General features: G+C 32.8%; 2 protein-coding genes across 24 annotated transcripts in view; one reads left to right on the forward strand and one right to left on the reverse strand.

Moving 5' to 3' along the window:
- LOC143242162 (sodium- and chloride-dependent GABA transporter 1-like) overlaps window positions 1–16,364 on the forward strand; it is a 532,318-nt gene that overhangs the window by 251,807 nt on the left and 264,147 nt on the right. The gene's annotated exons all lie outside the window — the stretch shown is intronic.
- The window catches only part of LOC143242429 (uncharacterized), a 59,190-nt gene that overhangs the window by 30,038 nt on the left and 12,788 nt on the right, over window positions 1–16,364 (reverse strand). For 3 of the 20 annotated variants that reach the window (XR_013022674.1, XR_013022673.1, XR_013022672.1), the window contains 2 exons: window positions 14,650–14,818; window positions 11,084–12,709 (listed from right to left, as the gene is read on the reverse strand). Coding sequence is in view for 7 of the 20 variants with exons in the window: in XM_076485810.1 (XP_076341925.1) it covers window positions 14,619–14,786 (168 nt within the window). In the remaining 13 variants the exon portion in view is untranslated. Of the gene's footprint in view, window positions 1–11,083; window positions 14,819–16,364 lie in introns of all 20 variants that reach the window. The other 17 variants (XR_013022676.1, XR_013022675.1, XR_013022678.1 and 14 more) reach the window with 11 other exon arrangements.

Genomic DNA, 16,364 nt, shown 5'->3' on the forward strand with positions numbered 1-16,364 from the left:
AATTTAGAGCAAAACTACACGAGAGCTATGTGCGTTAATTATCCCTAATTTAGCAGTGTAAGACTAAAGGGAAGGCAGTAGCCATCACTACCCACCGCCAACTCTTGGACTACTCTTTTACCAACGAATAGAGATTGACGGTAACGTTATAACGACCTCACGGCTGAAATAGCAAGCACGGTTGGTGTGACGGGGATCCGAACCCGTAACCTTCAGATTATGAGTCTAGTGCCTTAACCACCTGTCCATTCCATTCCTGTTTTCATAGTAAAGCGAGTACTTTTTATTTAAAACTGTGTTATATTATACAGAAATGGTTGTTACACATACTACAGTTATTTTTCTAATTGTCTAAGTTCTGAATACCCAAAGTTTCAAATGTATGAATTTTTGTTTGTGGTGTGGTTCAATATATAGCGCATGAGTTTTGGTTATATACATAGATACTGATATACGCGCTACTACCGTTATAGTAAGATGATTCATGAAAGTGTTTAACAATATTTATTTTTTTAAGAGTTTTGCAGTACATTTATTTATTATTAAGTACAGTAATAGAAGGGACTGACAAGGTTTTCAAATAATTCATGCGCCGAAAAACCATCCTATTGAATTCCTAAGTGAAAACCTGTCATATATATATACTAATAATAAGATAAAAGGTCGCTAAGGTTTACGGTACATCAATGTTTCGTCTACTTCCTACCCGATCATGTCAACGAAACTCGCCCCTACAGGGCTTGATTGTTTTTGTTCTTGTTTTGAATTAAGCACAAAGCTACACAATGGGCTACCTGTGCTCTGCCTACCACGGGTATCGAAGTCCGGTTTTTAGCGTTTAAATCCGCAGACATACCGCTGAGCCACTGGGGGCAGAGGGATTGGACTATTGTTACAAGATTTATCTAGCTTACTTGACTGGTCTGTGGGTATCTACTTTTAATATACCTATAAATATATACAGAGTTTTTATTAATAGTAAACATATCATAGACATACATAAATATCTTTTCAACCCGATTTAAACCAACAGATGGTGCTACAAACTGGTGGATAAATACAATTTCTATAGGTAAAGTATATACTTTATATAAGAATAACATAAAAAAGATTTTTTTTTTTTTTAATTTGCGCAAAGCTACATGAGGGCTATCTGTGCTAGCCGTCCCTAATTTATTAATGTAAGATTAAAGGGAAGGCAGCTCGTCATCACCACCCATCGCTAACTCTTGAGCTACTCTTTTAGCAACGAATAGTGGGATTGACCGTCACATTATAACGACCCCATGGGGGAAAGGGGGAGCTGGTTTAGCGCAACAGGGATTCGAACACGCGTCTCTCGGAATACGAGTCGAACGCCTTAACCCACCTGGAACATGAAAAGAAAGCAAGCAAGAATATTATAAATATATATATATTAAGATTCAGTAGAGATCGTGCTACAAAAGTAAGGAAATAATAATCAAAATTTATAAACCTCAATCCCTACTGTGACAGTTTTATACACTTATCTACTGATCAAAGTAAGTATTAAATTTTATGTAGTTCTGATTGTGATTTTTAATTATTGTAAAAGTTATAGCTATCGTGGATATGGCTATTCTGAAAGTTTATATGTATCGTGTTCATTGCATAGACATAAAACTGAAATATATAGGGAAAAATTAAAACTTTAACGGAAAATAGGTATCATTGGTTATTGTTAAAATTTCTGTAAAACTATTCAAAACAAATTAAGTGTCATAATAAAAGTACAGTAATAAGTAAAGTGATACGACTTGGATATATTTTAAAACGATTTTCAGTCTATACTTTGGATGGTATCGTGATTTAGACTGCTTCATTTAACTATATAGATCATAATGCCATCCAAAATACCCAATGGTTCCTAATTTCTTTTAAAATTGTTTATTTATTTTTACTACTCATACAAGTATTTATTAATACTTTACGTATTTTCATACAATAGCGTTTATCAATACGTCATATGATATTTATACGATGTTGATCAATATATCAATTATTTTTACGTGTTTATCGATGTGTTTTGTTATTTACACAAGTCGATCTTTAATCAACCGTAAACTATTTAACACAAGTGAAATGTGGTGATTAACACTTATGATTAGGGAGAGAGAAGGGAGACATGCTGTGTGTGACAAGCCCTGTTGCACGTGCACCTTCTGTCACATCGAACTCGTACAGATTGACGGTCAAGAGACATGATCTTCTTTTAAATTACATAAATTATATATATATTCTTTGTTTATATTCAACTCAAGATGCACCATGTGATGGGCACTTTCGATAGTCTTTCTTCTAATATTGTTAAGCAGGCTCTACTATACTGAAGTGAGCACTGCATTTTAAATTTATAATGCGTTCAGATTTACAACTGTAAGGTCACTCTGTGCTCCTTCAACTGTGATATCCAAGTACATCTCTCGAGTTCTCAGATTTCTTGGGCACAGAACACAAAAGACGAGAAGGGAAAGGTTATCCGAGGTCACTACTCTCATTGGTGGACACGTGAAATCATGTGTCTTTATCCTTCGTAATTGATGGACTTAAAGGTCAATGCTTAAATAACGAACATTCATCATCACAGTATGGACAAAATTCTCCAAGTTATGGACGTTTAGTACTTGTGCGTCAACGCCAAATATCGGACTCTTGTATGATCGTCAGATAGTATTCTCCATTATCATAGAATGTGGAATATGTTCGTTAGAATTGGATTGTAAACCAGGAATCCTAACAAATAGTTCGCGCACGCTAATAACTAGGACAACCTCAGCTTTTCCATTCATTATTTTGGTGTGTTGTTCATACTGTTGTACAATTTGCATGTTGTTCATACCGTTGTATACGATCTGGCATGGTCAGGTGGTTAGCGCTCTTAATTCTTAACATGCGAGTCGAAAATTAAAAAAAAAAAAAAAAAATGTAGGCCAAGAGCTTTTGGGGTGTTGTGCGGACTAGCTACTTTCCCTCTAGTCTTATCACTGCTAAATTAGGGGCGGCTAGCATAGATAGCCCTTGGGCAGCTTTACACAAAACTGAACAAAACGTATCATTGTGTACGTTATGTTTTTCTATAAAATATTACTATTAAACCGATTTTGACTGAGTTTCACAAGTCAGTCATGAGATACCTGGAACGTTAAATATAACCAAAAACGAGTGACATTGCGACAGATTAAACTGTTAGACGTGTGTGTTTTAGGGTGATTTTAAGATTGTAGTAAGTCAGACTTCGCGAGTTTCTTAGTTATCTATACTTAGTATGTATACTTTATTAACGATGCTGTTTTTTTACGTCTACTATACCAAAACATTAACATGAAATAATGATAACGCGTGGCATTTCACCAAATTAATAAAGTATTTTGAACACGCATAACAGTATATATACACAATGAATAAACGAACGACTTCAACTAAGACATTTTAATGACCTTACGTCTTAAGATAATTATTTACTACCTAAATATTTCCATGAAAAAATATATAGCCACGATACAATACAACAGTATGCTCAGCAAAAAAAATTAAGTCTGAATAAATAAATATATGTACTGTCGACACGTGGATACATCATGTAGTGCCTATCATAAAGTCGCATGCATGCTTTCATCACAGGGTACTATAGATTAAATAAAGTTCTTTGCTCCCAAGTGAAAATTAACTGTATACGCAATGCATATGTAATTTCAGCATTTACCCACTCGTGATATTTTTCTATTGCTATATTGTACATTGCTTTACTTTGTTTCAGGGCTTTTTAAATATATTTTCACTATCTACAATATATTTAAATTATTTCTACCTCACAACATAGTACAGCTCACGGAAAATTCGCAATTCCTAAATGACGTCATGGAATATTTTCAAACATCGACCATGTGGGACACTTCCACGGTCACGTGCAATAACCTTTTTATCCGATAAACACACATTTCAAAACTAGTATATTAAATACTTTCAATTCACTATTCGTTACACAAAATAACAGTTTATTACAGGATATCAATTTATGAAACGACATTATATTCAAACTTTTTTTTGTAAATACAAACACGAAAATGTCTCAAAATTAAACTATATCTTTCATAATGGAATAACTTTTCAACGAAAAATCAGTTCATTTTGTATTTTGTGAATGACTGATTTACAAACACAAGAATTTAACTTTTATAACGCACGCAGAACTGAAATCTATTCTACATATATAAATGCCTTAATACTATACATTTACAAATACCTCAATGTGATATTTCAAAAGGTAGCTAATCACTATTAACAACGTTTTAGCACTGTGCACAATGAATAGTTTTTATAAATAAATTTTAAAAATGTTTATCTTTTGAGTAAATTAATAACAAAAAACAGAGATTTTAACTTTTATTTGGAACAAGGGGGTGTTTTACCTAGATGTTTAATTGTCTAGTATTTTGCATATACATTACATGTAGACGTAAAGTTTAAAAGCTATTAAAGATTAATAGAGAACATTAATAGGAAGTGAAAGTTTTTCAACATTGTGGATATTGTAGACATTCCTGATACTTCAAATACACATTATTTAAATTTCAGCTACAAGAGAAAGAGGTTTTAAAAGATCAGAAAAATTTCTGATTAAGTTGACATAAGAAAACAAAGAGAAAGAGAATCTTTTATTAAGGTTTATATGGAAAATTACCTTCGAAAATGGAATCTGATCTATAGTATAATGGTAACAAAGGTTTCTCAACATATGATGTTACAGACTCCTCATTATTCTTGTTTCATTTCTTATTTCAGATAAAAACGCAAACAATAAATTATTTCAATGACTGAGCTAACTCAAAAGCTAGACAGTCCAAACATAAATTTCTCTCAGAACTGACAATTTCAAATAAATTGGAAAATGGTGTGCCTTGATTGTTTAGGTACATAAACATCTGCAAGTTGTTGTTTTTATATTTACCATACCATGAATTTTGCCCAAGTGTAGCACAAAAGAAATGTTACATAGCAGTAGGTTGCTGAATTAATCAACTGTTTTTCCATTCCTATTCTATAAAATGGCTGCATGACTTAGATTGTGCTTATGACTGATAAATTTTAATATATTACACCAGGAAAACATACTAATGGAAAATTAGTTATTATCATACAAAACTGTTATTGGAAACTGATGACTATCAAACATTTACAATAAACTGTAAAACAAAGTGTTACTGGAAATTATTACACAACACAAAAATTAATAGTAAACACAGAAAACAGTATTCTCAAGACAGCTGATATGGATATTAAAACTGTAATTAAAATAAAGTACAGAACAATGTTTCAATTTTCCTAGGTCATCTTTAGGTTAACAAAAATGCCGTTCTGTACTTTATTTTAAAGTGTTAATACCCATACCAGCCATCCTGAGATACATTTTTATTTCAAGTGGGTTTCTCATCATCACACATTTTCACATTTATTCTTTTAGCTTACAAGAGAAATTCCCCTTATAACTTAAGTACTGCTAATCTCTAGCTATTTGTTGACTGGACTAGTAAAGCAGCTCAACTTTCACAGATGTCTTGTACATCATGATTCCTGTACTACCAGAATGACTATTTAAATTCAAATTAATACTATTATTCTGCAAAATAATATCTGGTTGAGAAATGAAAATATTTGTTTGTGCCTATTAATCTTAGTTTTTCAGTAGTAACAGGAATGGCAGTTCTGATGCACATTGCTATTTTTGGTGTTAAAGGTCCCTTCATGACATAAAATCCAGTATGTTTAAGTACATAATGTACAAACAAAAACAGACCACTTGACCCTTCAAAGCCTTACACACTATTGGGCATCAACTGCTCTCTCAAACACTCTGAAGGGATTAGACAAAAGTTGTCTGCTATGAATAGGGGAAAAATAAATTAATTGAGATGCTAATTTAATAATTAAAAAAATTATTAAATATTCAATATATGAATGTTCTCATAAAAAAATGGAGCTAAAATCAACAAATCAGAATGACTTGTAAATTTTATAAAAGATAAAATAAGAAACTTAAATTTAATGGAACAATGGGAGATTCAGAGAATTAAAAAAAGATCAAGAGAGTTGTTGTCAAATGGAAAGTTAATAAAAAAAACTATGGAAAGAAAGGTTGGGTGAAAACTTGAAAATTAATAGCATAGATTTCTTTAAATACATTAAAGATAAACAAAATGTCAAAATAAGAATAGGGCTAATACCAGAAAGATAACGATGGTTATGGGATGGCTATGTTCCTGGATTCTATTTTTCTTTAAATTTCATTGATGAAGATTTAAGCAGTGTTCCTTGTCCTGAACAACTTTTAGATGAAAACAAAAATGAACAAGATGATCACATTAATTCTGAGGTTGTGAAAAATAAAACACAACAAATTGAGAAGTTTAAAGAATAAATCACCTGAGCCAAATAATATTTGCCTAAGGGTGTTGAAGGAGCTTAAGGATTGGTTATGCAAACCATGTGGAACTATTTTATTTTCTAACTCCTCATAAAGTAGGCAGGTGTCAAAAGATTAGAAGTTAGCTAATATTACTCCTCTTTTCAAAAGAAGTGAATACTGTCCTTGTAATTAAAGACCTATTATTCTTATATCAGTAGTAGGAACATTTGTTTCAAATTTGATAAGAGATTACTTGCAAAGTCATTTAATAGAGTTTACAATTTTGTTGAAGAAAATCAGCATGGTTTATTAAGGGAATATACGGCCTTAAAGGTTTGTTTTGAATTTCACACAAAGCTACATAAGGGCTATTTGTGCTACCCATCCCTAATTTTGCAGTATAAGACTAGAGGAAAGGCAACTAGTCATCACCACCCACTGCCAATTCTTAGACTACTCTTTTATCAACAAATAGTGAGATTGACTGTTACTTATAATGCCCCATGGCTGAAAGGGCGAGCATGTTTGGTGTGACGTGGATTCAAACCCATGACCCTCAGATTACGAGTCAAGTGTTTTAACCACCTGGCATGCTGGGCCCCCTGCCTTAAAGAATGGAGGAGAAAAAAACTATGTTTCACAAGTACTCTATTCATTAATGACCATGGTTTCACCATCAGGTTTAGACTGAAAAGGTTTGTAAACAGGTTTATATATTTTTAACCAAAGAACAGGAAATAGCCTTCAAATTCACCTTGAAACAAGTGGTGAGGAGCTTAAGTTGGTTCGGTCATTTATAACTTTTTCTGGAGTTGTTTTTGATACTTCTATATATATTTCTAAAACTTCCAGGCTATTAATATTTTTTACTTTTCTTCAAAGATATGCAAGAATTTGCTTTTTTTAATTTTTTTTCCTTGATCAAAGTGATGTTTAGCTTCAATAAGGTGTGCTACTGGTTATAAGAAGAATACTGATCAAAGTGGTGTTTAGCTTCAATAAGGTGTGCTGCTGGCTATAAGAAGAATATGTTGTTGCTTTAGAAAATGATTTGGTTTATTTGATAAGTTGAGTGAATAGAAGGCAGGTGGCTTTTAAATATAATAAATGCAAGGGAATGTATTTGAGCTTTGACAATCTGAATTATCAGTATATATAATTTTGATAGAAATAGCCTCAACTGTGTTGCAGCAGAAAAAGATCTTGATGTTTAGATTGACCAGTCTCTCAAGCAATCCAAGTAGTATACTGTCGCTAGTGATACGGAAAATAGGATATCATGCTTTACCTACAGAAATATTGAATACATGCCAAAAGAGGTTATAATGCCATTGTGCAGGTCATAAGTGAGATCACATCTGGAGTAATGTTTAGTTTAAAGTTCCTTAATATAGAGAGAACACTGAATTACTGGAAAAGGTTCAAAGAAGGACTAGTATGATGATACCTTGGATGAAACTGTTGTCCAATGAGGACAGGTTAAAATCACTGAAAGTTTTTTTTGAGGAAAGAATTTAGAGGAGATCTGATTCGAGTGTTCAAGATTGTAAACAGAAGTGTTGATGCATCATCTTTTTTCCATATTTGATGATTAAAATGGTGAGACCAGGGAATTTAAAACATACTTTGGCAAAATAGGAGTGATGTTCAGCTAATAGTTTTATTCTTCTAACAGGGTTGTTGGCCTTTAAAAAGGGAGTTGCCTTCAGATGTAAATGCAGTTAATTTACAGGTGTTTAAGGGAATGTTTGAAAAGTGATAAAGACGAGCTTTGAGTGTGTTACTTTTATCTTAGAGTTTAGTGGATCTGATGGCCTAGATGAACCAACAAGTCATATGTTGCCCTTAAATTATATGTATTTATATGTAAAGTGCTAACAAATACTACTACTCATAGCAACTCATTCCATAAACCAATTGTCTTTTTAAAAAAAAAAAAACATCTGTCTTGACCATACTCTTTCCTGTTTTCTTTAAATGTTTAACTTTTAAGCAGGGGTTTATTTTAACTTTTCCAGGAAGTGGTTAGCTGAGCTAGTGCTAGAGAAATCTACCAGCAGAAGAGACATTCCACTAGCCAACTGTACTTTTCAAAGACTGCTTATTAAAAATGTTGAGTTATAATTTGTATTAACACAGGAATGTTAAAGAAATAAAACATCTCCACATAATATATTGCAACAACTATATAGTCACCAGGCTACCACTGTAAACTTTTCTGTACAGCTTAACATTAATAAAAATAAATTAATTTACACAGGAAAAAAAAGAAAAGGTTGTGTCCATAAAGATGGTTAGTGTTTGAAATATAACCACCCTCAACCAAATCAATCCCCACAAGCATGCAGTCTTACTTAGAGCATTTAAAATCTGTACACAAAAATACTTGGTAATTTAAAATGTTGCAAATGTCACCTCCAAACATGAAGATATCTTCCTTTTTGATATATCATGAAAAGGGAAGTAGAGTGGTGATTAATTTATCATGATTATTGAACACAAAGTAGCTTTACATTAGTATTTAAATATGGTATAATAAGTAAGGTATAGAGTTATCGGCTTGGGCTAAAAAACTCCTGTACGTATAGCTCTGTAGATAGAACTTCAGAGTTTTAATATGATCTGAGGGTTTCTGATCTGGCTTACTCATGAGAAAATGCCTTTCACCACTTTCAAATAACTCTAAAAGAAAGAAAGGATCTTGACAGTTCCAACAGAAGGTTATGCACTAGTTTTGATATCTCAAACAGAAAGAAAGGTACTGGTTTTTTGATAATTACAAGAGGAAAAAAGTTAGTTCTTGAAAATTACCACAATTATGTACTGCTTTTTGGTGTTTCCAATATATAAATGATACTTGTTCTGGATAATTACAATAAAAATAAAAGATACTGTTCTTGTAAAATTTTAATCAGTAATAATAACAATGCCCATGTACTCATACTATTATATTATCTTATATTGTAGTATGCATGTAAACATAATTTACAAATTGTAGAGTACTGTACATACAAACAAACAATTTAATCACCCTAAAATATTTAGCTTTATTCTTCCAAAGATAAGTTTCTTACCTGTGTGCTAATGCCAGATATGATTTCTAGAGATATGCCTTAATGAAGGAGTTTATAATTTGAAGAAAAACAAAACACCTGCCCAAGGACCAAAATAAAAAATCTACACATTCTTTCTGCATTCCACAAAAAACTAGAATGTAATTTTTAACAGCAAGTACAATTATTATAATTCTGTTGGCAGATATATGTTGTTGGGAATAAATTATACCATATTTTGCATCCAAGTTTTTCATGTGAACCTAAGAAACTAATAAAAGAAGTTTACCTTATTTCTACCATGTAACTAAAGTGACATTTAATGTGCATAGTTAACAGTTTAAAACTTTTGTATTTCTTATCAACTTGTATATCCTTCCTAGAGTTTAAAATCAAACTGTAGGTAAAAGTAATAATAGTTTTGCATTAACTTAAATGTTTGTTACCATGAGAATTACTAATGATTTGTGAATTAAATATATATAGTTTTGATCTGATACACATTTTTCATTGACTGGTACATGCCAAATACCTGCAGTTCTGAATTTCCAAGAATTTGCACATCTTCTTACAAATCTAATTTTCAGCAGCAGAATACACAATATAAAAAATAAAAAAAGCCATAATGGTAAAATTTGGTGTCCTAGGAACCCAGTGATACAAGATCCAAATCTCTGTAATTTCCTTGTGAAGTGGCATAAAAACAAACAAAATGAGCAGTAGTTATAAATTTAACAGCAAAAGGGTTAAAGCTCTGTTGACACTTCACTTAAAACTTTGGTCTTCTAAGAAAAGGGAGGAAAAACCTATCAAAAAAAAAAAAAAAGACTCCAAATTGTGGACTTGTTTCCACAAGGACATAGGAGGATTAGATATATGTAGAGCATGATTTATGTAATTAAAATTATTATAGGTTTAATGATGTTATGGTAATCTGTTTAAAGATGGAATGAAACGACTGTAGGTATAAGCTTTAATTTACATAGTAACAGGTTCAAGCTATTAAAGCCTAGCAGCAGATCATGCTGCAAAAATGACTTTTTTTATGTTAGAGTAATAAATTTGGAAATGGTTTGCTTAATAGCAGGTATGTGCAATTAGTTTTGGTTGTTTTAAGCATTTAAGCTATATCCTTACCAGAATAACTTTTTGTTTAGCTCAAAGTCAGTAACTTTCTCTGATTGGAACTTAATTATTAACATAAAATTTGACATTTCAGTTGGCTGGATTTATCATTTTTATGAGCTATATTTGCCTTTTAAGTTATAGGTAACATTTTGAACTTATTAGCATAGGTCAAGCACTGTGATGACATATGATAATAGTTCAAAAAGATTATCTTCAAATCAGCAGGCAAACACTGTTGAAGAAACATCTCCACTTCATTCCAGCCTTTTCCAGTTAAACCTTGCTTCTAAAAAAAGATTTTGTTGCTTTAGTGACTGCTGGATATCATCAATGAACCAAACAACATTCCATTAACTTATTCTTACTAATATTAACAAAAGGCTATTCAACTATGGTCATCCACATCTACACCAAAATCAGTCTGGTAAAAACACTTAAATCTACATTATATTCTAATCTTTAATACAGAAAAACTTACTGTCTCTTGATTAGCTTGGAAGATATCATCATCGGGTGGGAAGAACAATCCAATTTTACTTCCGAAGCTCAACAGGGACCTTCATGCGTTCAAAGTCTTTCCACTGGAACATTAAAGACTCAAAGCATGTCAGACAGGTGATAACACTTTCCCCTCTGTTTATTGCTAGAAAACCAGCTGGTCTGGAATGCTCGATGAGAAAAGGGAAATCTTCCACAGATATGGAGCGTGTGCTCTTCCTGTAAGTAGTGATTCCACATATAAACACACGTAATGGTAAGTATCGTACTGACGTTGCCAGGGGTTGCTATCTTCAGGATAAGGTGAAGTTTCATAAGCAATCCACTGAGCTGTCAACGAGTGGTAACAAAAAGTACACACAAAACAGCTGCTATCTTCTTTAAGAGGCTCACTTTTATTAGGAGGCATATGCTAGAACAGAAATGGGAAGAAAGCTGTTTCTTCTTGGTTTGGATGTGCCCATAGTGAATAGGTTCGAGTTGCTGAAGAACATTCTCCACACACAAAACACACTGCAGCAAAGTGTAAAACCATCTTCTAAAGGATCAGCAATTCTTCTGCTCAGTTGAGTTTTATCAGGTGTTGCTGCATCCTCTAACTTGAATTTTGACTTATTTATGAAAGAGCTAGTACTTGGTCCAAAACCTGCATCTTGGTATGTTAATTGTGGTAGTGTGCGAGTTGTGGATACAGAATTAAATGTAGTTAGCAACACTTCATTTTGGGTTGAGTTTGCATTTCTATTGCGGGCATGCTTATCCAAGTGAGAAATCTGAAGTTGGGGAACAGAGACCTGTGGTGAAGCATCATGAAGTGAACCACATGATGTTAATGAACTTTCAAGTTTTACAGTTTTTGTAAAAGGTATTTTATATTGTCTTTTTTCATTTGGCATTCTAACAGCTTCAAATGTTTCCCACTGGGTTTTCATTAAAGTGGGTTTCTCGACATCACTGGTCTGTACTATGGTTTAGCAGGTGGTTCTAGTGTCAGTTCTCGCCGCCATGATATAAATAATATTTTATCCTATAAAGTGACGTATTTTTTGCCATAAAGAGTAATAGCAATATATTTAACGAATGAAATTCAGCTAAAGGTAATAAGTTGAATTACATAACATATTCACCCACCAATGTTTAGTATAAGCACACATGAAATTTTAGGATAGCTAATTGAGTTAACTCGATTCGAATGAAAATGAATGAAGGCAAATGTTTATCGATTGCTTCTAAATTTTTTAAACACAATTTAAAATATTACAGGACTTTGGTAACTACGCCTTCAACTACGACATTGTTGACCCACTCGGGGCCACCAATGGCCGTTGGGAGGCTGGAGACGGATACGGAAACAAACTTGGAGCCTACAGTCTGACTGACATCGACGGTCGTTACCGCAGAGTTGAGTACGTTGTTGATGGTGCTGGTTTCTGTGCTGCGGTTAAGACCAACGAACCAGGAACCGCCGCTAGTGCTCCTGCTGAAGCCGTTGTGGCCTCCAGCCAACCAGGTGTTGTCGCTTACGGACCTACTGTAGTGAAGGCTCATGTTACGACTGCCTATGCATATGGAAATCCTGTTCACGCCGCTGGTATCCATAGGGCTCCTGTGTATGGAACTGGATTCTTGAAGTATCATTAAATGCACATATGTATTTTAGTCCTTTCATTAAGATGTATCAATGTACACACATATGAATTATCTTAAAGAATATTCTGTTTCGGCTACTAACATTCTGAGCTTCAAATTCTCGACTACCTAAACCCGAATTCTTCCCGAGTATTAGTATCGTATCTTTATTTACACAAAAGTCTTAACTTATTGCAGTATGCTGAAAATGATAGCGTGTGAGACAGAACTGTATCGTTCTGTCCACCGAGGGGAATTTTTGTATGTACTCACAACTGCCTGTATAGTTTGTATTTATGTAATACATCTTATTTGGTTGGTACAGAAGAACTAGTATCAAATACTTTTCGCGTGTTTTTCAACATAGCATTTTCGAGAATAAAAGTGCCATTGAAAGTCGAGCTGTGAACCAGCTGAATAATTACACCTAATGACTCGATTTAATACAACTTATTGCACGTTAACGTTAATATTTATTTATTTTTTTATAAAGATAAAACTTTTGTTTTTTTCTCTTTCTTGTTCATCAGCACATTAAACATGACATTAGCTGTGTGTTTCGTACCAACACAGAATAAAATTTTAAAAATAAGTTTCTCAGTCCTAGCTCTTCAGAAAAGAACCCGTATACATTAAGACAATATTTGAACAATGTTCAGCGAACTACCTGAATGGAAATATTAGTATAACTAGACTGGAAACTGAGAAAAGTATGAAATTCTCATCAATTTTGTTTCACAAATGCACATACTTGAGTATAAGAGATTTTGTACATTTATAGCTCAGTTCACAAACTATGTACGGTTTTACACAGTGCTTGACGTTAGAGCCTTTAGTTGAGGTAGGGTGCAACTGGTTCGCTTCAACACGATTCGGTTCATCATGACCGAGTAGTTAGAGCGCTCGACTCCTCATTTGAGGGTCGCGGGTTCGAATCCCCGTCACACCAAACATGCACGCCCTTTCACTAATGGGGGCGTTATTATGTTACAGTCAATCCCATTATTCTTTGGTAAAAGAGTAGCCCAAGAGTTGGTGGTGCGTGATAATGACTAGCTGCCTTCCCTCTAGTCTTACACAACTAAATTAGGGACGGCTAACTTAGATAACTCTCGTGCAGCTTTGCGCGAAATTCAAAAACAAACAATCAACAAGAGTCTCTGGAAACTACACGTCTGGAATCCCCCTCTAAGTTCTTGAGATAAAATAAAATAATAGTATTATCTATTCTGACATTTAATCTTTACGACATAAATAATCTGCGGTAATGTCGTGAATTGTCCAACACAATACAGTAAACACTGTTTCGGAGGTCATGCAACTTAATGATTTCAAGTAGTATAACCTTTATAGCATTTTGTATTATTTTGTTCACTGTTTTTTGTCTCGAGCGTTGGCTTTGATTCGACATGGAATTAAGAATCAAATACACATCAAATTACTTTATTAAAACTACCCCATGTCTTCGAATGTGTATTATATGGACCAAAAATATCAGTATTTAAACGTAAAATACAGTCGTTATAATAAAAGCATGCAAATTCACAACAATGCATAACTTACTAGACCCATCAGAACTATAAACAGTATTGATACATATTGCACGTCACAACTATATAGGATCGTTTCCTTTGTTAATGTTATTTTGTGTGTGTTTTCTTACAGCAAAGCCAGGTTGGGCTATCTGCTGAGCCCACCGAGGTAAATCGAACCCCTGATTTTAGCGTTTATAATAACCTCGAGACGTTACTGTAGGAGCTACACTATGTATGTCTAGCTCACTTAAAGAAATTTAATGTTCAAGAAAAAAATTTTAAAACCCAACAAAACTAAAATTATCATAGAAGCATGCACAAACAAAAAAAAGGAAATGAACAAATTTGTACGTGCTGTGGAATGGCTGACACCTCTACCCACACAGTTTCACCTCCACGGTTTATTGGTACCTTTCCTTCTGATGGACAGATTCTTCCTTCACAGGCTTCTTCACAGTTATCTTGTTCAGCATCACTGACATGACGACAAGGAGCTGGAAAGTTGAACTTGAAGGCCATTCACAGTAAAAAAGGATTAAAATCTTATAGTTCTGTAAAGAAGAAAAATACAGTTTTCTTCACACTAAATCTTGTTCTGAACACAAAATCTCAATTTAGTCCCAATTTATTTTTAACATTTTACTAATTCCTGGACAATTAAGATTCAAGTCATCTAAAATTTGCAAAGTTTTTCTTTTCCAGTTAAATATAGAATTACAAGAAAGTTAACTGTTTAACAAGTTTTACTGCTATTCATTTAATGTTACTATAAAATCTTTGAGAAAAAACATAATAGTATTCAGTATAAATCTTTATAAAGTTCTTAAATGGAAAAACTTGAAGTAGGCACTTCCTCACATGCAGCAAGCAATATGTAGACTAAATTACTAACTACAATACCCATACAGTAAGACAGCACAAACAATTCATGAGGTAAAAAAAAAGCACAAAGCACAATACGAAATTATTAAAACAATATAAAAGTAATACAAAGAATGGCAAACAAAAACTTAATCACAGCCAATATTTAAAGAAAGTGAGAGATACCAATTCAGTATTATAAGCAAAAGACCCTGGAAACATTTCAAACAAAAATACAGTAGTATTCTTACTGTTTTGTTAGAAAATATTAAAACTCCCACAATCATAGTAAACAGTATGATTTTGTAAAGTTCCTTATAACACATTATTTCTTACATCTAGAATATTGCAATAACCTGTTTTGTTTTTCATACTCAAGTTCAAATTCACTCCTCCACAATAACCAACAGTTAAACACACGCACAAGAAACAACAGAGTTCTAAATATTAATGTGGATAATACCCCATACCATTTTTAACAAATGACTTGAAGGTCACCATTTATGAAGCCTGCTCATTGTACATAAAAATATATGGCAAACCTATTCAGAAGAAATATACAATTCTGGTCAAAACAATGCTAAACAGAAGTAAAACTAAATTAAACCTAATGATAAGAGCTTATGTATGTGCTAAAATTTTAATGTTCATTATAACTTAAATAAGATGATTTGTTTCGGTCACTTCAAGTTTAAAATATGTCATGTAAGACAATATTATTATAACTGTACATTTATGCGTGTCAAGTTATTGTTATAACATTGTTGTAAATATCTGCTGAACGTTTTACACACAATTTGTTTGTGTAGAGGTAAATGAAAATAAATAGATAACCATAATACAGTTGATTTTAAACCTTGATGACATACATGTCTGTCTTGGAAATTTATTTTTAAAGTTATACAGTCTGAACTACCTAATCACGTGCAAAATACTGTACACAGTAGTGTACGTAGTCATTACAAATTATGAAAAAGTATATACATGGTTGTCATGTGTATAGTATATTTAGAAACAACTACATATTGTGTATACAGTCAAAGTAAAACAATTTACTTTGCACTCATCCATATATATTTTAAAACTGTGGAATATTACATACTGTTGGCTGCAACTAGGTAAGCTACATATTAATCAAATCCAACCAAATGTAAACTATACACATCATAAAAATCATAACATCTAAGCTAATGCACTGTTATCAAATTTACTTTTTTTTTTTTTATACACAACAAG

This window comes from Tachypleus tridentatus, unplaced genomic scaffold (assembly GCF_004210375.1).
Source record: "Tachypleus tridentatus isolate NWPU-2018 unplaced genomic scaffold, ASM421037v1 Hic_cluster_2, whole genome shotgun sequence".
Lineage (NCBI taxonomy): Eukaryota > Metazoa > Arthropoda > Merostomata > Xiphosura > Limulidae > Tachypleus > Tachypleus tridentatus.